Source organism: Salvelinus alpinus, chromosome 16 (genome assembly GCF_045679555.1).
Source record: "Salvelinus alpinus chromosome 16, SLU_Salpinus.1, whole genome shotgun sequence".
Taxonomy (NCBI): Eukaryota; Metazoa; Chordata; class Actinopteri; order Salmoniformes; family Salmonidae; genus Salvelinus; species Salvelinus alpinus.
The window spans coordinates 43,618,769-43,644,042 of NC_092101.1; the positions used below are offsets into that span (position 1 = coordinate 43,618,769).

General features: G+C 50.2%; 1 protein-coding gene across 5 annotated transcripts in view; it reads right to left on the minus strand.

The window, feature by feature from the left end:
• Positions 1–3,394: 3,394 nt before the first annotated feature.
• mast2 (microtubule associated serine/threonine kinase 2) overlaps positions 3,395–25,274 on the minus strand; it is a 297,943-nt gene continuing 276,063 nt past the window's right edge. For 4 of the 5 annotated variants that reach the window (XM_071346358.1, XM_071346355.1, XM_071346360.1 and 1 more), the window contains 19 exons: positions 24,610–24,685; positions 24,192–24,401; positions 21,076–21,177; positions 17,615–17,916; positions 17,233–17,441; positions 16,359–16,497; positions 15,593–15,725; positions 14,933–15,098; positions 14,684–14,785; positions 12,833–12,955; positions 12,557–12,666; positions 12,306–12,460; positions 11,839–12,161; positions 11,449–11,652; positions 7,292–7,518; positions 6,752–6,874; positions 6,244–6,383; positions 5,833–6,026; positions 3,395–5,663 (listed from right to left, as the gene is read on the minus strand). In XM_071346358.1, the coding sequence (XP_071202459.1) occupies positions 3,577–5,663; positions 5,833–6,026; positions 6,244–6,383; positions 6,752–6,874; positions 7,292–7,518; positions 11,449–11,652; positions 11,839–12,161; positions 12,306–12,460; positions 12,557–12,666; positions 12,833–12,955; positions 14,684–14,785; positions 14,933–15,098; positions 15,593–15,725; positions 16,359–16,497; positions 17,233–17,441; positions 17,615–17,916; positions 21,076–21,177; positions 24,192–24,401; positions 24,610–24,685 (5,125 nt within the window). In that variant the 3' untranslated portion in view covers positions 3,395–3,576. The remainder of the gene's footprint in view (positions 5,664–5,832; positions 6,027–6,243; positions 6,384–6,751; positions 6,875–7,291; positions 7,519–11,448; positions 11,653–11,838; positions 12,162–12,305; positions 12,461–12,556; positions 12,667–12,832; positions 12,956–14,683; positions 14,786–14,932; positions 15,099–15,592; positions 15,726–16,358; positions 16,498–17,232; positions 17,442–17,614; positions 17,917–21,075; positions 21,178–24,191; positions 24,402–24,609; positions 24,686–25,274) is intronic. The other variant, XM_071346357.1, reaches the window with a different exon arrangement.

The window sequence follows — 25,274 nt, forward strand, 5'->3', positions numbered from 1 at the left end:
CCAGGGATCTGATTGCCCTTCCTTTTATTTAGTTGGCTTTTCATTTGACATACAGCAATAAAAGGGTTGTGCAAAGCCCGCCCCCCTGCTGACCCATCCCCGACCCTATAGGCCAACTGAGATATCAGTCAGGGACAGACAGCACTAATAGGGGTAAGTAACTATGAGACGTCTACACTAACTAAAACACACTCCCAAGTCCCAACACGGCAGAGTAAAAAAGACACAGCAGACCTTTAAATATTCATATATATATATACACACACACACACACACACACACATCTGACAGCCACTTGACAACACACACAGTCTTGAACGCATATACAAAGTAAAGTCTGTTAGCTTTACAGGATAAGAGGCAAAACACAGAGAGAACACAGCAAGTTGAACAAACCTGAAGTGTCTGAAAAACAGAGCGAGCAGGGGCTAGAAATAAAGACAACGGTGAGACGTGGAAAACCACTGGTTGTCAGAATATACATGAAGGCCAGTGTGTCTACTGTTGTACTGCTACACTAACGTAGAGCTTGGCCACATCTCCCCGAAAAATCTGATCTGGACTTTTTCAAATTTATGGCCATTCACAATATATATCTCAATTAAAAAGAAAAAAAAGTTTACTCTAACTAAGCTTTTTTTTTGTACAATTAAAGGTAAAATAAACGGCATTTCAAACAGTCAGCTATAATCTAATGAATTCAGGACTAGGCTAAATAAAAGCCTTCCACAACCATAAGACCCATTAATCATTTTATACTTTTTTGTCAAAATAGTTTAACCTGATTTTTTTTCTGGCTTTCAAGTCGGTCTATGACAATGACCTTTTTAGTTATAACTGTAACCAGAACCATGCATAATGCACATTCACTAATAATGACCAACTTCCTGTAGCAGCCATTATAGAACATTAACACAGCCCTCATCAACAATCTGTCAAGCGATGTTCATTGATACTCTCGTTTTAGTAGTGGCTGCTCTATGCGTAATTTAAGAAGTTGAGACATAAAGAGGGTTAACTTCTCCTCTTCTACAGTAAATTCATGTCTCAATGTGTTTCAGTGTCCATATGACCCATTCTGTTAGACCAAACCTCAAATGGAGAGTTGAAACGGCTTGTTAGAGGAAGTGATCTTTAGTCTTTGTTGTTGTGAGTGACAGGGGGAGGGGCTTGGTGTCTGTAAGTGGGAAGGTGCACAGTACACACAGCATGGGGGGGAAGGATACGAGACCAAAAAGACAAACGCTCATAAAAACTAAAAATATTAAAACCTCAATTCCTGCGATACAGGCATTTGAAACATCGCGCTAAAACATACATTCAAATGAATCAACTGAATCCGACATATTGCCCAGCCCTATGCTAACTAGCCCGTATACAGACTTGTGAGCAGTCTTCCTGCGTCAGAGTTTGAGAGGAGTCTGGGTATTTGAGTTTCAGGGGCAGAGTAGTCCACCCCTAGTGGACTACAGGAAGTGGAACACCCCAGGAACAATCCGCTGCCCGGTACTCAAACCCATATATATAAATAGATCTACCTCATCTTAACTACTTGACTCTTGTCATCTCAACACTGTTTGTCTGTGTAGTTGACCAAACCAGACTAGGACCAGATTGATTAGGTGTCCCCAGGTCGTCTGTGACTAGATCACTGTCCCTCCTTTCCTCCTCATCTCAATGTAAAGCTGTTCTATGAACCACCCAGTATTCTTTAACCATTAGAAACATGTCCCCTGACATAGGGATCTAGATCTGGTGAGGCTATCACGCAGTTACAAGGTGAACGGCTAGGCTAGTATCCTAGCTACCACAACACGTACAGCCACACACAGCTCTATACACTACAGTAGCTACACTGACCGGTCCAGGTAGAGCCATGGAAGGGTTAGCTTCTATACGCTAGCTACACTGACCGGTCCAGGTAGAGCCATGGAAGGGTTAGCTTCTATACGCTAGCTACACTGACCGGTCCAGGTAGAGCCATGGAAGGGTTAGCTTCTATACGCTAGCTACACTGACCGGTCCAGGTAGAGCCATGGAAGGGTTAGCTTCTATACGCTAGCTACACTGACCGGTCCAGGTAGAGCCATGGAAGGGTTAGCTTCTATACGCTAGCTACACTGACCGGTCCAGGTAGAGCCATGGAAGGGTTAGCTTCTATACGCTAGCTACACTGACCGGTCCAGGTAGAGCCATGGAAGGGTTAGCTTCTATACGCTAGCTACACTGACCGGTCCAGGTAGAGCCATGGAAGGGTTAGCTTCTATACGCTAGCTACACTGACCGGTCCAGGTAGAGCCATGGAAGGGTTAGCTTCTATACGCTAGCTACACTGACCGGTCCAGGTAGAGCCATGGAAGGGTTAGCTTCTATACGCTAGCTACACTGACCGGTCCAGGTAGAGCCATGGAAGGGTTAGCTTCTATACGCTAGCTACACTGACCGGTCCAGGTAGAGCCATGGAAGACACAAATAGCCGGTGGAGCGGATAGGGAAAGAGATTTTCATGGAACGCTCTGTGATTCAAATACAAACACTGCTTGAATAGCCATTCTGACAGCCACAACATGAATAGAGTGTTATATAGAGACCAGAGGGTTTTCTCTAGCTAGTCTGCACTATTAAACAGTTAAAGATACAGAGTGCAGCGTTAGACCATGAGGGAATAATAACACACAATGCCATTTGCCTGAGGCTGCTGAGTGAGTTAAAGGTGGGTGATGCACATTGTTTCATTAACAGACTGTAATGTATTTATACTGATTGCTAAGCATACGCTACTTTTATTGCTGAGTTACACCCTGTTCAGTCACGGACGGCTGGAGACATGCAGGAGGGGTGCAGTGGTGGCTGTATTGTTTACAAGGCACAACCTGATCTATTGGCTTGATAAAAGTCACATGTCAGACGACTGGAACTTCCAAGGTGAAAGCTAACGAGGCAGTATACTAAGAAAAGAGCATTAAAGTGTTTGTGTGTGTTTGTTAATCCTTTCCTCAGTGCGTGTGGATCAGTGAACTCACACTGTTTATTTCTAGCCCCCATGTTTCTTTGCAGAGAGAGAAACAAACGCAGACCGACTTCACAGGAACATGAATCAACGTCAAAAAACTGAGTATAAGAACAACAAGAGATCTACAGCCAATCTGGATGTCTCTGGAATACAGGAATACATAGTCAGTGCCCAAACTATCACCTCTCTCCCTCCCTCCCTCTCCCTCCCTCTCCCTCCATCTCTCTCCCTCCCTCTCTCTCCCCCTCCATCTCTCTCCCCCTCCATCTCTCCCCCTCCATCTCTCTCCCTCCCTCTCTCTCCATCCCTCTCTCCCCCTCCTCTCTCTCCCTCTCCCTCCATCTCTCTCTCTCCCCCTCCATCTCTCCCCCTCCATCTCTCTCTCTCCCTCTCTCCCCCTCTCCCTCTCTCTCCCTCCATCTATCAGATGGCTATACTCTCAGATAATGATTAGTGAGTTGCAAACAGTTTAGAATGTTGTTTTCTTCCAAACATGCAGTTGTCTGTGGATAAAGATTCAAATCTCCATCAAGCAGTCTCTATTGTCATGGGTGTCTTATCTGCTACGTCTTCTTGCTGCTGGTTTTATCCTGCGGGGTGGAGGCTGCGGAGGCTAGGCTGGGTCTCTGTGAGGCCAGGGGGTCTGGCCTATTGCGCTGCTCTGAGGCTGCAGTAGGTGTCTGGTTGGGTGTGGTGGTGGGCGCCTTCCTTGGTACAGTCTCCCCGCTGCCTCGTAACACCACCACCGGCCTCTCCATGGGGTCCTGGGTGCCCTGGGCCAGGGTACAGTCTTTAGGAGGGGAAGGCCTCCTCTGTGGAGGGGGAGGGGGGGCTGGCTCAGTTTTGGAGGAGGGCTGCCTGGGAGGAGACTGGGAGGACAGGCGGGGCGGGGGCTGAGGGGCAGGGTGTCTGAAGGTGGAGGGGGAGAGGGGAGTTGTGGTGACGGTGAGGGGGAGGGGGGAGTCAGGTATGGCCTTGGGGTGAGGTGGGTCAGAGGGTCTCTGATTCTGGTCTTTGGCTCTCTCAAAGGCCTCCTTGGCCCCGGGGATGGTTAGTTTGACGGGCCCCAGGACGCTATGAGCTACATTGGCTAGATGTGACACCACCTTGTCCACCCCACTATCTGACCTTGACACTGGGGCTGGAGAGGCTGGGGGGCGTAGGGGGGTGGCGTAGGCCGGGGTGGCGTAGGCTGCAGCAGCGGCAGCAGCGGCAGCATGTCTCCGGTTGTCAGCCTCCTTCTTCTCCTTGGTGATGCCTGGGGAGGAGATGGGTGTGGGGACTAGGTCTCTGCCGTCTATGGACCCAGTGGGGCTGGATCTGGGGGCCTCCAGGCCAGAGTCTCTCTCCTCGCTCCATAAACTACTGCTCTTCCCCCTGGGCTCAAGCAACTTGGGGCTCCTCCAGTCCTGATGTGGAGATGAAGCAGCAGGCTTTAGGAAGGTGTCCTTGCTGACGGAGATGAAAGCACTGCCGAGGGTGGCGAAGGTGCTGGACAGGGGGCTCTGGGTGAACTTGCTGCTGGGGTCTGGAGTCTTCCCATCTCTCCGCCTACAGTCATCCGAGGAGGCTGAGCCGCCGTCTTTCCCTCCCAGCGAAGGACCACTCTGAGTGGGCTTGTGTTCGTGGAGTGTGGAGGGTATGGTAGCTCTGCTTGGCAGCAGGGTGGAGGAGGGGGACAGACAGAGGGAGGGGAGGGTGCCCCCGGGTCCCGTACGGGGGGCGGTGGGCATGACGGAGGTGGGGCGGAGCAGTGGGGGGGTAAAGGTGCAGGTGTTCCTGCCCCTCCCGTCCTGACTGTCCTCCGACCCCTCGTCTGTCTCGTCCTCTGATGAGTCCACCTCGTGGATAGCATCCTGCTTCTGTAGTGACTCCCTCCTCTCAGCCCGGTCCTGTCTGATGGCTGACAGCTTGTCCTTCAGTTTGCTCTTCCCGGGGGCCAGCCCCAGGGACCCGGCAGTCGACCCTCCGTCCCCCTCCTGACGTCCTAGCTTCCTGCTGGAGGAGGGTTTTTGCAGGCTGCCCTTCTCCACGGGACCCCCACGGCCCCCTATCCCAGGCCCCACACCCAGCAGCAGGCTCTCTCTCTCCCCAGCTGATTCCTGGAGGCTCTGCAGACTGGGGTCTCTCTGAAGCATCTCCTTCTTAAACTCCTGGTGGGAGATGTCCAGGCTGTGTTTACGCCCTGTCACTGTTACAGGCAGCTTCTTGTCGCCTCCGGCGCCTGATGGAGAGGGGGAGGACGACGAGGAGGAGAGGGAGGAGGCTAGCTTCTCAGCAGACTGGACTCGCTTGAGCAGTGGGGAGCGGGGGTGTTCAGCGCTCTTGGGCCTGGAGATCTGTCTGACCAGAGGGGGGGAAGAGTGGAGCTTGACGGGAAAGGTCTGGCCCATAGAGGTGGAGCCTAGTCCGTGGCTGGACAGGGGGGAGGGAGAGCGCTGGGGGGAGGTGCTCTGTGGGGTTGGGGAAGGGGTGCGGGCCAGGGGGGATAGAGGGATGTTGCCGGCTGACTTGCGGCGAGGGGAGCGATATTGGCGCTGGAGCTTGGGGGCCAGGCCGTGGAGGGAGCTGGGCCTGATGTGACCGGAGCTGGCTGGGGAGTTAGGAACACTGGAGCTGGGAGAGCTGCTCTGAGACGAGTTACCCCCTACTGAGAAAACAAGACACATACAGAAACACACAGATAAACATTCAGGGATTCACGAAATGTTATGCACACATAATCACCACCTTCTCTGACCTTTTTCCAACATTAGGCCACGTCCTACAGTCCATTAGGTGAGTAGTGTGTTTGATGGATGTGTGTTTGTAGGACTTACCAGAGTGTGTAGAGTCAGGTGTGGACCGGTAACCCTGTGTAGGTGATCTAGGGGACAGGTTGTGAGTGGGGGACCCAGGTCCACTCTCTCCAGAGGACAGAGAGCGGGTTAAAGAGGAGAGGCTACGGCTGGTGTGGAGAAGAGACGCCTGCTTTGTGATCTTCCTGAACAGAGAGTTCCTCTTCTTACTACTGCTGGAAACACACACACACACACACACACACACACACACACACACACACACACACACACACACACACACACACACACACACACACACACACACACACACACACACACAGAGAGTATAAAGAGTTGAAAAGACAAACATCCCTCCATTTATCAGCCATTATATTCTATGTATCATGACTTCTGAGAGGAACGGTGTGTGAGATTGATCAGATAAGAGACCTTTCCTGGCTGCTATCTTTGGTCTTGGTCTTCTTGTTGCGACGCGCCATCTTGGATTTGGAGCCGGTCTTGCGGGCGGGGCCCAGCTTGATGGAAGTGTTCTCAAAGGACGTGGCAGAGATGGACACCTTACCACCGCTCTGAGGGTAACACACCACACGCATAAGATAGGCAGAGATGGACACCTTACCACCGCTCTGAGGGTAACACACCACACGCATAAGATAGGCAGAGATGGACACCTTACCACCGCTCTGAGGGTAACACACCACACGCATAAGATAGGCAGAGATGGACACCTTACCACCGCTCTGAGGGTAACACACCACACGCATAAGACAGGAGCTAATGTGTGTGTGTGTGTGAGTGTGTAGTGTGTGTGTGCGTGTAGTGTGTGTGTGTGTAGTGTGTGCGTGCGTAAAGTGTGTGTGTGTAGTGTGTGTGTGTGTGTGCGTGTAGTGTGTGTGTGTGCGTGTAGTGTGTGCGTGTGTAAAGTGTGTGTGCGCACCTTGAGAACGAGTTCCACCACCTCAGTGTGCACCAGGCCGTGGACAGCCTCTCCATTCACATGAGTGATGAGGTCTCCTTCTCTCAGGCCTGCATCATGGGCTGGACCACCCTCCTCTACATGCTGAGCGAGACAGAGATGGAGATGGAGAGAGGGAGATGGAGAGAGAAAGAGATGGCGAGAGAGAGAGAGATGGAGAGACATGGAGAGAGAGACAGAGAGAGATGGAGAGAGAGGGAGAGAGAGATGGAGAGAGGGAGAGAGATGGAGAGAGAGATGGAGAGAGAAAGAGAGATGGAGAGAGAAAGAGAGATGGAGAGAGAAAGAGATGGAGAGAGAAAGAGAAAGAGAGAGATGGAGAGAGGAGAGTTGAAATTACACATCAAATCATATCATTGGTAATAATTAAATCTGTTGAATCGAATGAAGAACAGGATTACTAGAACAGGATCACTAGAACAGGATTACTAGAACAGGATCACTAAAAGTGTTAAATCCCTTTTAGTCTGAGTCACTAAGCTAAAGCAGGCTACTACTCACCCAGACCATGTGATGTACTGTGTAGATGTCTGTGTCCCCCATGTACACCCTGATGGCTCGCAGGGTGAAGCCGTACTTCTTGCCCGCCTTGTGGATGATGATGGCGGGTTTGATGTTGGCCACGGCTGGGGACAGGTCTCTACTGGGGGAGGAGTCTCTGGACGAGGGATTGGACGAGAAGGAGTGGGGTGACATGGGGCTGGCCAATGGGGAGGCCCCATGGTGATCTAAACATGGAGGAGCGAGGGAGATTGTTTAATAGGGAGATCAGTCCAGTTACTAAATGCACATAAATGTCATTTATTTTCAACCTTTACCACGTTCTAAAAACGGACCGATGGTGGTAGCTAAGAAAGTACAGAAAGAAAGAAGAAACATACACACAGTCCACAGACAGACACATACACACAGTCCACAGACAGACACACAGTCCACAGACAGACACATACACACAGTCCACAGACAGATACATACACACAGTCCACAGACAGACACATACACACAGTCCACAGACACATACACACAGTCCACAGACAGATACACAGTCCACAGACAGACACATACACACAGTCCACAGACAGACACATACACACAGTCCACAGACAGACACACAGTCCACAGACAGACACATACACACAGTCCACAGACAGATACATACACACAGTCCACAGACAGATACATACACACAGGCCACAGACAGACACATACACACAGTCCACAGACAGACACATAGTCCACAGACAGATACATACACACAGTCCACAGACAGATACATACACACAGTCCACAGACAGATACATACACACAGTCCACAGACAGACACATACAAACAGGCCACAGACAGACACATACACACAGTCCACAGACAGATACATACACACAGTCCACAGACAGACACATACATCCAGTCCACAGACAGACACATACACACAGTCCACAGACAGACACATACATACAGTCCACAGACAGACACATACACACAGTCCACAGACAGACAGACAGACACATACACACAGTCCACAGACAGATACATACACACAGTCCACAGACAGACACATACACACAGTCCACAAACAGATACATACACATAGTCCACAGACAGACACATACACACAGTCCACAGACAGACACATACACACAGTCCACAGACAGACACATACACACAGTCCACAAACAGATACATACATCCAGTCCACAGACAGACACATACACACAGTCCACAGACAGACACATACATCCAGTCCACAGACAGACACATACACACAGTCCACAGACAGACACATACATACAGTCCACAGACAGACACATACATACAGTCCACAGACAGACACATACACACAGTCCACAGACAGACAGACAGACACATACACACAGTCCACAAACAGATACATACACACAGTCCACAGACAGACACATACACACAGTCCACAGACAGACACACAGTCCACAGACAGACACATACACACAGTCCACAGACAGATACATACATACAGTCCACAGACAGACACATACACACAGTCCACAGACAGACAGACAGACACATACACACAGTCCACAGACAGATACATACATACAGTCCACAGACAGACACATACACACAGTCCACAGACAGACAGACAGACACATACACACAGTCCACAGACAGACACATACATACAGTCCACAGACAGACACATACACACAGTCCACAGACAGACAGACAGACACATACACACAGTCCACAAACAGATACATACACACAGTCCACAGACAGACACATACAAACAGGCCACAGACAGACACATACACACAGTCCACAGACAGACACATAGTCCACAGACAGATACATACACACAGTCCACAGACAGACACATACATACAGTCCACAGACAGACACATACACACAGTCCACAGACAGACAGACAGACACATACATACAGTCCACAAACAGATACATACACACAGTCCACAGACAGATACATACACACAGTCCACAAACAGATACATACACACAGTCCACAGACAGACAAATAGACACAGTCCACAGACATACACATACACACAGTCCACAGACATACACATACACACAGTCCACAGACAGACACATACACACAGTCCACAGACAGACAGACAGACACATACATACAGTCCACAGACAGACATACACATACACACAGTCCACAGACAGACAGACACATACATACACACAGACAGACAGACACATACACACAGTCCACAGACAGACAGAAAGACACATACATACAGTCCACAGACAGACAGACACCTACACACAGTCCACAATTATTTACAGACAGATTATTTCACTTATAATTCACTGTATCACAATTCCAGTGGGGCAGAAGTTTACATACACTAAGTTGACTGTGTCTTTAAACAGCTTGGAAAATTCCAGAAAATTATATCATGGCTTAAGCTTCTGATAGGCGAATTGACATCATTTGAGTCAATTGGAGGTGTACCTGTGGATGTATTTCAAGGCCCACCTTCAAACTCAGTGCCTCTTTGCTTGACATCATGGGAAAAGACCATGACCTCAGAAAAAAATTTGTAGACTTCTACAAGTCTTGTTCATCCTTGGGAGCAATTTCCAAATGCCTGAAGGTACCATGTTCATCTGTACAAACAATAGTACGCAAGTATAAACACCATGGGACCACGCAGCCATCATAACGCTCAGGAAGGAGACGTGTTCTGTCTCCTAGAGATGAACGTACTTTGGTGCGAAAAGCGCAAATCAATCTCAGAACAACAGCAAAGGACCTTGTGAAGATGCTGGAGGAATCAGGTACAAAAGTATCTATATCCACAGTAAAACGAGTCCTATGTCGACATAACCTCAAAGGCCGCTCAGCAAGGAAGAAGCCACTGATCCAAAACCGCCAAAAAATAGCCAGACTACGGTTTGCAACTGCAGGAGAAATGTCCTCTGGTCTGATGAAACAAAAATAGAACTGTTTGGGCATAATGACCATCGTTATGTTTGGAGGAAAAAGGGGGAGGCTTGCAAGACAAAGAACACCATCCCAACCGTGAAGCACGGGGGTGGCAGCATCATGTTGTGGGGCTGCTTTGCTGCAGGAGGGACTGGTGCACTTCACAAAATAGATGGCATCATGAGGTAGGAAAATGATGTGGATATATTGAAGCAAGATCTCAAGACATCAGTCAGGAAGTTAAAGCTGGGTGGCAAATGGGTCTTCCAAATGGACAATGACCCCAAGCATACTTCCAAAGTTGTGGCAAAATGGCTTAAGGAAAACAAAGTCAAGGTATTGGAGTGGCCATCACAAATTTGTGGGCAGAACTGAAAAAGCGCATGCGAGCAAAGAGGCCTACAAACCTGACTCAGTTACACCAGCTCTGTCAGGAGGAATGCGCCAAAATTCACCCAACTTATTGTGGGAAGCTTGTGGAAGGCTACCCGAAACGTTTGATCCAAGTTAAACAATTTAAAGACAATGCTACCAAATACTAATTGAGTGTATGTAAACTTCTGACCCACTGGGAATGTGATGAAAGAAATAAAAGCTGAAATAAATCATTCTCTCTACTATTATTCTGACATTTCACATTCTTAAAATAAAGTGGTGATCCTAACTGACCTAAGACAGGTAATTCTTACTAGAATTGTGAAAAACGGAGTTTAAATGTATTTGGCTAAGGTGTATGTAAACTTCCAACATACAGTCCACAGACAGACAGACAGACAGACACATACATACATACAGTCCACAGACAGACATACAGATACAGACAGACATACAGATACAGACAGACATACAGATACAGACAGACAGATACAGACAGACATACAGATACAGACAGACATACAGATACAGACAGACATACAGATACAGACAGACAGATACAGACAGACATACAGATACAGACAGACATACAGATACAGACAGACATACAGTCCACAGACAAAGACAGACAGAGACACAGGCAAAGACAGACAGACAGACACTAACAAACACACACAGACAGACACACAAACAGACAGACACTAACAAACACACACAGACAGACAGACACAGAGAGACAGACAGAGACACAAACAGACACAGACATTAACAGACACACAACACATCTCAATACACAAAGACAGAAGCGCACAAATAACACATTCCTGGCTGTTAAAACCTCAGACGTACCAGCAGGAATCATGAGTGAGAGAGTGGTAGCGGAGGCTGACTTGATGACCTTGTTGAGTGGTCTGGACTGGGCGTGTTTGTCTGCGTCTCCAGACAACAGTCTGTGACGGGCCCTCCTAGCTGCCAGGTCACTGATGGCCTTAGGGGTAGAGGGAGAGCTGTCTGCCCCTGAACCACGCTCCCACACATCTCCTGAACTGCCCGCTATGGAGAGAGAGATAAACAGAGGTAAAGGCAGAGGAACCAATACCAGGACAATACTGTAAGACATTTTGTCATGTGAATGGAATCAAAGCAGACACACAGTACATGCATATAGAATATGTTTAGCCAGTTTCTGTTGTTTTCTGTAACATATGGACAATAAAGTTGTATATAAATTGTACTGACGTGTGAGTGTGGCTTTGCTGAGCTGGCTGGCTGTAGAGTCTGGTGTTGTGGGGGACTCGTCCAGTTTCAGCTCTCTCTCCACGGGGAGCTCAGGGATGGAGAGGGGCAGGTCCTCGCTGCGGGGGCCCCTGACTCCACCGGGGGTCTGGCTGAGCAGGCTGGAGCTCCTATGGCTGGGGGCCACCCCTGCTTCCTCCTCTGAGGAGATGGCGAAGCGCGGCATCTCGATGATGGCAGAGCAGCAGCGTCTTCGCACCGTCAGGGGAGGGCTGGAGTCGCTCTCGGTGTGGGACGACTCTGAGACAGACAGACGCTTACGCAGGCTGAGGGAGGCACACAGGGAGGTTACACTTCTGTTGTTGGTAATGGAAGGGACAGACAGCTCATTTAGTAGAAGACTTAAATAATTTGCATAGACTATCAGTAAATGAGGCTTTGGAGTCCTCAGAAGAAGCCCCCATACTCACATCTCAGGTGACCCCACCAGCCAGGCGCGGTCTCTGGACTTGAGACTACTGAGGCTGTCAATGCGTTCTCCTCCCTCCTCGCTGAGGCTGCGCTTGGTGGGCGGGGGGGTCCTCTTCTCCTCATGGAGGGATAGACGCTCCATACTGCTGTACACCTAAACACACAGTTTGATTGAAAATGATGTAGTACATGGGGTGCTGTGTGTGTGCGTGTGTGTGTGTGTGTGTGTGTGCGTGTGTGTGCTGTTAACCTTGCTGAAGCGGGGCGAGCAGGAGGAGAACTGACGTATCTCTACGTGTTCGTCATCATTGGTGTCGTCTTCATCTTCAGAGTCCAAGTGGTGGTACCTGTCTGAACGGGCTGGAGAGAGACAGAGAGAGTAGCATTACACAAGACTACTGGACCGGACTGTCCACTAACTCACTTTCGGGAGTTCTGTTCTATTATTCTAAGTAAAGGAATAGTAGAAAAGGCTCAGGGTGTTGCTCTAGGTACATTTATATCATGTACAGTAGGTGAGACTTACTGTCAAAGTAGCTGGTGTCGTCCTCTGACTCTAGCTGAGGGATGAACTCTGCCTTCTGTCTCAGCAGACTGTTCCAGTCCAGATTATAGAAGAACCGATGCTGCTTCACCTCAAATGCACTGCCTACAACACAGAGACAGAAGGAATGACAAGGAGACCACTGCCTACAACACAGAGACAGAAGGAATGACAAGGAGACCACTGCCTACAACACAGAGACAGAAGGAATGACAAGGAGACCACTGCCTACAACACAGAGACTGAAGGAATGACAAGGAGACCACTACCTACAACACAGAGACAGAAGGAATGACAAGGAGACCACTACCTACAACACAGAGACAGAAGGAATGACAAGGAGACCACTACCTACAACACAGAGACAGAAGGAATGACAAGGAGACCACTGCCTACAACACAGAGACAGAAGGAATGACAAGGAGACCACTGCCTACAACACAGAGACAGAAGGAATGACAAGGAGACCACTACCTACAACACAGAGACAGAAGGAATGACAAGGAGACCACTACCTACAACACAGAGACAGAAGGAATGACAAGGAGACCACTACCTACAACACAGAGACAGAAGGAATGACAAGGAGACCACTGCCTACAACACAGAGACAGAAGGAATGACAAGGAGACCACTACCTACAACACAGAGACAGAAGGAATGACAAGGAGACCACTACCTACAACACAGAGACAGAAGGAATGACAAGGAGACCACTACCTACAACACAGAGACAGAAGGAATGACAAGGAGACCACTACCTACAACACAGAGACAGAAGGAATGACAAGGAGACCACTGCCTACAACACAGAGACAGAAGGAATGACAAGGAGACCACTACCTACAACACAGAGACAGAAGGAATGACAAGGAGACCACTGCCTACAACACAGAGACAGAAGGAATGACAAGGAGACCACTGCCTACAACACAGAGACAGAAGGAATGACAAGGAGACCACTGCCTACAACACAGAGACAGAAGGAATGACAAGGAGACCACTACCTACAACACAGAGACAGAAGGAATGACAAGGAGACCACTACCTACAACACAGAGACAGAAGGAATGACAAGGAGACCACTGCCTACAACACAGAGACAGAAGGAATGACAAGGAGACCACTGCCTACAACACAGAGACAGAAGGAATGACAAGGAGACCACTACCTACAACACAGAGACAGAAGGAATGACAAGGAGACCACTACCTACAACACAGAGACAGAAGGAATGACAAGGAGACCACTACCTACAACACAGAGACAGAAGGAATGACAAGGAGACCACTACCTACAACACAGAGACAGAAGGAATGACAAGGAGACCACTGCCTACAACACAGAGACAGAAGGAATGACAAGGAGACCACTACCTACAACACAGAGACAGAAGGAATGACAAGGAGACCACTACCTACAACACAGAGACAGAAGGAATGACAAGGAGACCACTGCCTACAACACAGAGACAGAAGGAATGACAAGGAGACCACTGCCTACAACACAGAGACAGAAGGAATGACAAGGAGACCACTACCTACAACACAGAGACTGAAGGAATGACAAGGAGACCACTACCTACAACACAGAGACAGAAGGAATGACAAGGAGACCACTGCCTACAACACAGACAGACTGATAAAGACTAAATGACAATTTGACACTGTGTAATGTGAGACGTGCAGGTAGTGTACTTGTTTCGGGTAGTTTACTTGTTTCGGGTAGTGTACTTGTTTCGGGTAGTGTACTTGTGCAGGTAGTGTACTTGTGCAGGTAGTGTACTTGTTTCTATGAGTTACGCTTGTCAAATAACATGTTCTAATCCATCACCTGTGCCCAGCCTCTCCAGAGGGTTCTGTCTGAGGAGTTTAGAGATGAGGTCCTGTGCATCGTTAGGAAGAGCCTCCTCCTCCTCTGGCCATATGATCTCATCTACAAATAGAGGACGGAGAGCAGACATTGTGGTCAGATGGATTTTTACACAAACGTTTTCAAAACAAAGCAATATTTTTCCCTTCCCTTTTTTTTGTCTGTTAAAAATGCAGACTCCTGTGTGCTGCTGCTCTCTGTGATACTCACCACTGATGACCTGTCCAAAGAGCTCCTCAGGTGTGTCTCCAAAGAAAGGGGCACAGCCCACTAGGAACTCGTAGAGGATGACCCCCATGGCCCACCAGTCTACTGGCTTCCCATAGCCCTGTCTGAGGATCACCTCTGGGGCGATGTACTCTGGTGTACCACACACCTGGTCATACACACAGAAGGGAAGGGTCAAGTATAGGCAGGGAGAAATACACGGCAACTGTCTCCTACAGTACAACGTTGTATTCCCTTAGTCCTTTTGTCCCATATCTGTTGACATACACTTCTGTCATAGACACTGTTATAGATAAGGGAAGAGTGATCAGTGACAGAGTTTGGGTGTTATGTGTTGGGCGCCAGAGGCAGGGGCAGACTGGTCAGCTGGCATTTCGGGCAAATGCTAGATGGGCTGGTCCATTTTGAGCCTAGTGGGCCTGTGTAAATTTTTTTTTTTATAAAAAAAAAAAAATCTGTTATCTGTCAAATAATGCGGTCCTCAAAGAAAAAAAATGGCTCAGTGTGGGGGCCTCTAGGAAATAAAATGGCCCAGTGAGGGGGCCTCTAGGAAATAAAATGGGCCGGTGTGTTAGAAATGCCTTGTCCGATTTTTGGTCCCAGTCTGCCCCTGGCCAGATGTGTCTCTCTCTTTCTCTGTACCTGTTTATCCAGGAACTCCCTGGTATCTTTCTCTATGTGTCCTTCATACAGGTTGGTGGTGAGGCTCATCAGACCGATCTTAGACAGCCCAAAGTCCGTCAGCTTGATGTGGCCCATCGACGTGATCAGAAGACTGCAGGAAGGGGGAGAGAGATATGATGTTAGCATCATGAGATAGTGAATAAAGCGTATAGGTCGTGAATTATTAAAGCCCATGAGAAGTATTAATGATAAATGAAAAGTCATATAACAGGTAAAGCTTTCTTAATAAATGTTTTTATTTTTTATCCCTTTTTATCCCCAATTTCGTGATATCCAATTGGTAGTTACAGTGTTGTCCCATCGCTGCAACTCCCGTATGAACTCGGGAGAGGCGAAGGCCGAGAGCCATACGTCCTCTGAAACACGACCCTGCCAAGCCTCACTGCTTCTTGACACACTGCTCGCTTAACCTGAAAGCCAGCCGCACCAATGTGTCGGAGGAAACACCGTACACCTGGCGACCGTGTCAGCGTGCGTGTGCCCGGCCCGCCACAGGAGTCGCTAGAGTGCGACGGAGCAAGGACATCCCGGCCGGCCCAACCTTCCAGTGAATTGTGCGTCGCCTCATGGGTCTCCCGGTCGCGGCCGGCTGTGACACAGCCCAGGATGAAACCCGGGTCTGTAGTGACGCCTCAAGCACAGCGATGCAGTATCTCAGACCGCTGCGCCACTCGGGAGGCCACAGTTAAAGCTTCTAGACTAGAGGACAGTGTGTGTGTCTTACTTGTCAGGTTTCAGGTCTCTGTGTACGATGCCGTAGTTGTGGAGGTACTCCAGTGCCAGTACGGTCTCAGCGAAGTACATGCGTGCCATGTCCACGGGCAGAGCTCCGATGTTCTTCAGCAGGGTGGCACAGTCACCACCTAGTCAGGGTAGAGACAGTCAGGATACACCCTCATTCACTTCCTAGTCAGGGTAGAGACAGTCAGGATACACCCTCATTCACTTCCTAGTCAGGGTAGAGACAGTCAGTATACACCCCCATTCACATCCTAGTCAGGGTAGAGACAGTCAGTATACACCCCCATTCACATCCTAGTCAGGGTAGACAGTCAGTATACACCCCCATTCACATCCTAGTCAGGGTAGACAGTCAGTATACACCCCCATTCACATCCTAGTCAGGGTAGACAGTCAGTATACACCCCCATTCACTTCCTAGTCAGGGTAGAGACCGTCAGGATACACCCTCATTCACTTCCTAGTCAGGGTAGAGACAGTCAGGATACACCCTCATTCACTTCCTAGTCAGGGTAGAGACAGTCAGGATACACCCCCATTCACATATTAGTCAGGGTAGAGACAGTCAGGATACACCCTCATTCACTTCCTAGTCAGGGTAGAGACAGTCAGGATACACCCCCATTCACATCCTAGTCAGGGTAGACAGTCAGTATACACCCCCATTCACTTCCTAGTCAGGGTAGACAGTCAGTATACACCCCCATTCACTTCCTAGTCAGGGTAGAGACAGTCAGGATACACCCCCATTCACATATCAGTCAGGGTAGAGACAGTCAGTATACACCCCCATTCACATCCTAGTCAGGGTAGAGACAGTCAGTATACACCCCCATTCATGTATGATCAGCCCTTACCCTCCACATACTCCATGACCATACAGAGGTGTCTGCGTGTCTCGAAGGAGCAGAACATTGAGACCACGAAGGGGTTCTCAGCGAAGGTCAGGATGTCTCTCTCTACGAAGGCCTGCTGGATCTGGTTCCTCAGGATGAGGTTCTGCTTGTTGATCTTCTTCATGGCAAAACGTTGACGGGTCTCCTTGTGGCGCACCAGAAACACAGCACTGCAGAGAGAGAGAGATAGAAGGGGAGGGCCAGGGAGGAGAGAGAGAGCGAGTGAGAGAGAGAGAGAGAAGGGGGGGGCACACACACCGATCCCGTGGAGTCAATCTAAGGTCTTATTTAGGTACAAGTTTGTCTCTCTGTCTGTCGCTCTGTCTCTCTCGCTATGTCTTACCCATAGGCCCCGTTGCTGATGAGCTTGATGTTCTCAAAGTCCTCCTCCCGTGGGGCTTTGGTTTTAGGGGGAGCTACTACAGGCACGGTGGGCCCTCGACTATCCACAGCGTCGTCTGTCTCTGGTGTGTCTGGGTTCCCACTGTCGTAGCTGCTCAGCTGCGCCATCTCCTTCAGAGGATCTCTGGTGAGACCCAGCTGGCTGATGATGTAACGGGGGATGTCTGACTTGATGCCCTGGCCCTCCTTGGCATGGCCCTCTGCTGCTTCTAAAAGATGGTAGAACTCCTCTGGGTCAAACTCCTGCAGACCGGGGGGGGGGGGGGTAGAGTGAAGGGGGGTGGGGTAGAATGTGGATGAGGGAGAGAAAAGGAAGGGGGGAGGTAGAGAAGAGTGTGTTAAAATCAGCCAACGCAATAGAGGTTGGAATGTGTGTGTGTTTGTAGTGGCTCAACCTGAGGGGGAACCTGAACATGTCAAAAAGAGGTAATGGATTACAAAATAATACACAACATTGGACACTGTACTGTAGGTGAACAACATCGGATAGCAGCACTGTACTGTAGGTGAACAACATCGGATAGCAGCACTGTACTGTAGGTGAACAACATCGGATAGCAGCACTGTACTGTAGGTGAACAACATCGGATAGCAGCACTGTACTGTAGGTGAACAACATCGGATAGCAGCACTGTACTGTAGGTGAACAACATCGGATAGCAGCACTGTACTGTAGGTGAACAATCCTTTGTTTCCTTGTCCTCTGACAAAGACAGAGGCTCTCTCAGTCTAACCCCCACCACCCCAGTCTACCCTCCTCCACCCGTCTACCGCCCTCCACCCCAGTTTACCCTCCTCCACCCGTCTAGGCCCCCTCCACCCCAGTTTACCCCCATCCACCCCAGTTTACCCCCCACCACCCCAGTTTACCCCACACCACCCCAGTTTACCCCACACCACCCCCGTTTACCCCACTCCGCCCCAGTTTACCCCCCACCACCCTAGTCTACTCCCCTCCACCCTAGTCTACCCCCCTCCACCACCCTAGTCTACTCCCCTCCACCCCAGTCTACTCCCCTCCACCCCAGTCTACTCCCCTCCACCCTAGTCTACTCCCTTCCACCCCAGTTTACCCCACTCCACCCCAGTTTACCCCCCACCACCCTAGTCTACTCCCCTCCACCCCAGTCTACCCCCTCCACCACCCTAGTCTACTCCCCTCCACCCCAGTCTACTCCCCTCCACCCCAGTCTACCCCCTCCACCACCCTAGTCTACTCCCCTCCACCCCAGTCTACCCCCTCCACCACCCTAGTCTACTCCCCTCCACCCCAGTCTATCCCCTCCACCACCCTAGTCTACTCCCCTCCACCCCAGTCTACTCCCCTCCACCCCAGTCTACTCCCCTCCACCCCAGTCTACCCCCTCCACCACCCTAGTCTACTCCCCTCCACCCCAGTCTACCCTCCACCACCCCAGTCTACCCCCTCCACCAACCCAGTCTACCCTCCACCACTCCAGTCTACACCCCACCACCCCAGCTACCCCCCACCACCCCAGTCTACCCCCCACCACCCCAGCTACACCCCACCACCCCAGTCTACCCCCCACCACCCCAGCTACACCCCACCACCCCAGTCTACCCCCCACCACCCCAGTCTACCCCCCACCACCCCAGTCTACACCCCACCACCCCAGTCTACCCTCCACCACCCCAGTCTACCCCCGTCTACCCCCACCGTCTACCCCCCCCCACCGTCTACTCCCACTCCACCCCACTCCACCCCAGTCTACCCCACTCCACCCCAGTCTACCCTCCACCACCCCAGTCTACCCCCTCCACCCCAGTCTACCCCCTCCACCCCAGTCTACTCCCCTCCACCCCAGTATACTCCCCTCCACCCCAGTCTACCCCCTCCACCACCCTAGTCTACTCCCCTCCACCCCAGTCTACTCCCCTCCACCCCAGTCTACTCCCCTCCACCCCAGTCTACCCCCTCCACCACCCTAGTCTACTCCCCTCCACCCCAGTCTACTCCCCTCCACCCCAGTCTACCCCCTCCACCACCCTAGTCTACTCCCCTCCACCCCAGTCTACTCCCCTCCACCCCAGTCTACTCCCCTCCACCACAGTCTACCCCCTCCACCAACCCAGTCTACCCTCCACCACTCCAGTCTACACCCCACCACCCCAGTCTACCCCCCACCACCCCAGCTACACCCCACCACCCCAGTCTACCCCCCACCACCCCAGCTACACCCCACCACCCCAGTTACCCCCCACCACCCCAGTCTACCCCCCACCACCCCAGTCTACACCCCGCCACCCCAGTCTACCCTCCACCACCCCAGTCTACCCCCACCGTCTACCCCCCCCCACCGTCTACTCCCACTCCACCCCAGTCTACCCCACTCCACCCCAGTCTACCCCACTCCACCCCAGTCTACCCTCCACCACCACAGTCTACCCCCTCCACCCCAGTCTACCCCCCACCACCCCAGTCTACTCCCCTCCACCCCAGTCTACCCCCCACCACCCCAGTCTACCCCCCACCACCCCAGTCTACCCCCCACCACCCCAGTCTACACCCCACCACCCCAGTCTACCCTCCACCACCCCAGTCTACCCCCTCCACCCCAGTCTACCCCCCTCCACCCATCTACCCTCCTCCACCCCAGTCTACCCTCCTTCCACCCCACCATCTCTCTTCAAGCTGTGTGTGCATCCATTTGTAAAAACCCATCTTGTGTGTTGTCATATCATCGGCTGCATGTGATTAGTCAAAAACACAGACGTGAGCACTGGGGCAGCATCCCTCCCTCCCTCCCTCCCTCTCATTCCCTCCCTCTCTCTCATTCCCTTCCTCCCTCTCTCATTCCCTTCCTCCCTCTCTCTCATTCCCTCCCTCCCATCTCCAGAGAGAGGGATGAGGTGGAGGGAAGGTTCCAGCTGCTTAGCCATGAAGGAGGAGGGGGGATGATGAAGCACCGTCTCTACCCCCACTCCCCTCGCCCCGGCTGGGCAGAGAGAAGCAGCTTGCTGGGGCTGTTGGAGAGAAGGAGCTGGGAGGCTGGATGGATGGAAGCCCTTATGGGTGATACATAAACATGTGTTGTAGGCTGTTTCATGTGAGCTGCATCTGTCTCTGAGGACAGAGGACAGTAAATACAGTGGCATGCTTGAGTTACCACACAATTAGGAGTACATCTTTTTAATTTCCCTTGCTGAGTGACTAGGTGGCGTATTAACTATGGGAGGAAAATGACTGGCTTGCAAACCGGAAGCAATTTATGAAAAAATTAAGAAAAGGATTTGAAAACGAGTCATTATTCACAGCGGTAAACCCTGATAGACACTCATAATTTATCTTCCTCAGCACTTAGGATTTTCATTCATTTGAAGGAAACATTGTTGGGAAACATCTCAGAATATTCCCCGTCTCCCCCCTCATGTTCCTCTTACCAGACATTCTAACAGGCGTGCAGGGCGAGCGATGACGATCATTAGCTTCCTAACCAGCTGGGTGACGAAGGTAACCTCCACACTCTCCGAGCGCTCGTGAGCCTAGACATCAACCCAGAGAGGACAGCAGAGTAAGAAGAGCACACCGGTGGTATCAACCATCAGTACAACCTGAAGGGGCTAGAAGATAGTTATTAGTCTACACACTATCATTTGTTTTGTACACTGCTGCTACTCGCTGTTTATTATCTATGCATAGTCACTTCACCCCTACCTACATGTACAAATGACCTCGACTAACCTGTACCCCGACACATTGACTCGGTACCGGTACCCCCTGTATATAGCCTCGTTATTGTTATTCTTATTGTGTTACTTTTTATCATTTTTTACTTTAGTTTATTTAGTCAATATTTTCTTAACTCTTTCTTGAACTGCACTGTTTAAGGATTTAACCAACAGTGCATTTCACAGTAAGGTCTACACTTGTGACATCGGCGCATGTGACAAATAAAGTTTGATTAGATAGTTTACACCAGGCATGGGCAACTGGCGGCCCCCACCCCTCAGTCAGGGTCTCAACTTACTGTTGAGCGGTACAGTAGAATAGTAGAATACACAAGGTGCAATTTCTACATGTGGTTATGCATCAACAGTTTCTCTCTTGTTATGTCAGTCACGGACAGTCAGTCAATTAGCCACGTCAGCTAACATGTTTTAGACTGGTAAAGTTAGTCTAGCGACCAGCTATCTAAACTTGTAGTAGGCCCCATCATGGTCCATTTACCAACCGAGGTTCCCCCAATTACTTTTTGGGGTCACTTTTTTTAGGCAGGTAGCTAGACAGGCAGACCAGACAGGCAGCAGAGGCCCCAGGGGCTCCAATCAACCCCTGAATAATTATGAATAAATATGAAAGCTGCAAAGTGCTAGAGGTGGAGGGAGGAATGGAGGGAGGAATGGAGGGAGAGGGTGATCTCCTACCTAATGGGGCAGCAGTGGGACTGTCATTCATGCTCACAGCCGCTAATTAACCTCACTGTGTGTGTGTGACAGCATATGTGTGTGTGAGAAACAGTCTACGTGTGTGAGATAGTTTGTGTGTGTGTTTGTGTGTGAGAGACAGTCTATGTGTGTGAGATAGTTTGTGTGTGTGTTTGTGTGTGTGTGAGAGAACAGTGTCTCTGTATTTGATTGTCTTCTAAACTGCCTGTAAGACGCTGTAACTGTGAGCGATGGCCAGCCAGCCACAGGACTACCTATGACACACTGTGACCGATGGACAGTGCTGAGCTGAGGTTACCCTGGGGTCCTTCACGGGGCCAGAGGTGGGGGTTGCTATGGTGACAGGTCACTGAGGCCTGGGGTAGAGGTGGACGTTAAGGTGGATGAGGTGGTCTCCTGTGAGGTTTTTAATGGTGTCCCTATGTGGGGTGGATTGGATGGCCTGGCTAGAGGAGGGTTACAGTAGTGGCCTGGAGCTCTGACAGGACAGAGACAGACAGAGAGGGAAAAGACAATGAAGAAGAGCACTGATGACCACCACTGGCTGACAACACAAACTCACTGACTGCAAGAGAGAGAGCGTTAATGTACGGTGTCAAATATCATACACTGAATCATCGTAGTGATTTGTGTACCAGACACAATACTTCAACAGGTCTGTGCTCCTTTTCAAGCCAAAAAAGTTAACATTACCGTTGGTTACTTAATGAACAAATCCCATACCTGTCCCTCACAGATATACCTGTAACAAACCACGATGATCCAGCAGAGACCAGCACCCTGACCTCAATCCAAACATCACCCCCCCAACTGCAAACAGACAGGAGACAAGACCTGAGACTCAACTGGAAAAGCGTTGTGATCCCATGTGAGTGTGCTCCACTCTCTCCTCCAGCGCCTCTGCTCCAGAACATGTTGCAGCACCTCCTCTTCCTCTAGCCTCCTCTGCCATGACACGCCAGACATTGTCCAGAGAATGAAACAACAGGAAAACAAACGGGATGTTGTTTTTCCAGATCCCTCCTCTCCGGGTACCTGTTCAACGCCTCATCTTCTCCACGGCACGTTTATAACGCCGCCACCTGCCGCGCTCCGCTCTGCGCCCCAACCCTGTCGCCCAATTAGTGCCCTGGAGGTGATGTCATCCTCGCACTCCTTCTCTCTGTTCTCTCTTGTTCTGCAACGTTCTCTCTGTTCTCTCTTGTTCTGCTACAACGTTCTCTCTCTTCTCTCTTGTTCTGCTACAACGTTCTCTCTGTTCTCTCTTGTTCTGCAACGTTCTCTCTGTTCCGTTCTCCAGATGTGGCCAGAGTGTGGTTGTCGTGGGGTTAATACTCTGTCTGCTGCGCTCTCACACACTAACCACATTTCAACAGGCATCAAGCCCTAACGCGGGATGGTTTAAACAGCCAATCCAAGACCGGAAAACTCCCTGCAGACCCCTCCTTCTATGGCTTCATCCTTCCCTTCGTCCCCCCGTCTCGCTCTCAGTGCACCCCTCCTCCTGGGTGTCTGGGAGAGTCATCCGTCACCCTCGCTGGCTGCTGGGGTGTGAAATTAGAATCAGGGAGAGGAAAGGGAGACACACACCCCACCTTCGACTGGGGGGGGGGGGGGGGGGGTACGAGGCCACTGCGAGCAATACTGTCACAGCCCCCCGAGCTAATGAAGATATCACTGACATCACACACCATGGAATGTCCCTGAAACCCTAACACAGACATCACCAACCCATCTTGTGACTAACATATCGGAGGCAGGTGTGGGGGGGCTGTGCCTCATATAAACAGAAAGAGAGAGAGGGAGGGATGGAGCGAGGGAGGGATGGAGAGAGGGAGGGATGTAGAGAGGGAGGGAGGGTGTTTATGTGTTTCTGATGGACTAAACGGGTCAAAGTGGCCTCCTGACAGACTTAATGATGATGAGTGAGCACCTTATTGAAACTATATGTGACGGGTGAACAAACATGACTCACATGATTTCTGTCTCCGGTATCTAAATTAACACGAGTTGGACGATATCTTCACTTAATAGATAATTCTAATGGATGTTGGTGAAACTCAGAAAATACCGCTAGAATCCCCCAAATGAAAACAACACAGTCTACTTACATCTTGCAGTAGTTTCTCCAGGTTCTCCTGCAGTTCGTAAAAGTAGCGTGACGTGATGCAGCCCTCTCGGCTTTTAACCAGGCAGTCTCTGGACAGCTCTATGACCTGGTGATGGATGAAGCTGAGGACCCCGTCGGCCAGGGGCATCACCTTGTCAGGGGCCGAGGACGACAGGAAGTCAGCCAGACGGTCCTCCATTTGAGCCGTGGCCTGGAGGAGGAGGGGGGTAGAAATGAGTCACACATACAGCCCCTACCACACAGCTCACAGTAAGCTATATTACAATGGAAAAGCCATTTGAAGGACTGTCATAAAATGGTTCATATTTTAATTACAGGTATTTCATTTCTGAATGTATTGATGTCAAATAAGTCATAATAAACAAATGAATAAAGAGTTTGTCCTGGTCGGTCGGTACCTTGGGAAAGCGCTCCTTGTAGACATGGTTCATCATGACGACCTCATGGTCAAAAGAGATGGGTGAGCGACCAGGGCTGAAAGCACACAGACACACAGAGATGAGTGGAGGTCAGTCCTCTGTAGCTCAGTTGGTAGAGCACGGTGCTCGTAGCGCCATGGTAGTGGGTTTGATTCCCGGGACCACACATATCTAAAATAGATGACTTTATCTAAAGCATGACTTTGTGTCGCTTTGGATAAAAGCATCTGCTAAATGGAATATATTATTATTTTGATATATTAAAAGACTGTAGCTCAGTGGTCTACACCAGTCCAGAGAGACTAGCATACTGCATGGGAGTAGGGGTCTGTATTCTACACCAGTCCAGAGAGACTAGCATACTGCATGGGAGTAGGGGTCTGTATTCTACACCAGTCCAGAGAGACTAGCATACTGCATGGGAGTAGTGGTCTGTATTCTACACCAGTCCAGAGAGACTAGCATACTGCATGGGAGTAGTGGTCTGTATTCTACACCAGTCCAGAGAGACTAGCATACTGCATGGGAGTAGTGGTCTGTATTCTACACCAGTCCAGAGAGACTAGCATACTGCATGGGAGTAGTGGTCTGTATTCTACACCAGTCCAGAGAGACTAGCATACTGCATGGGAGTAGGGGTCTGT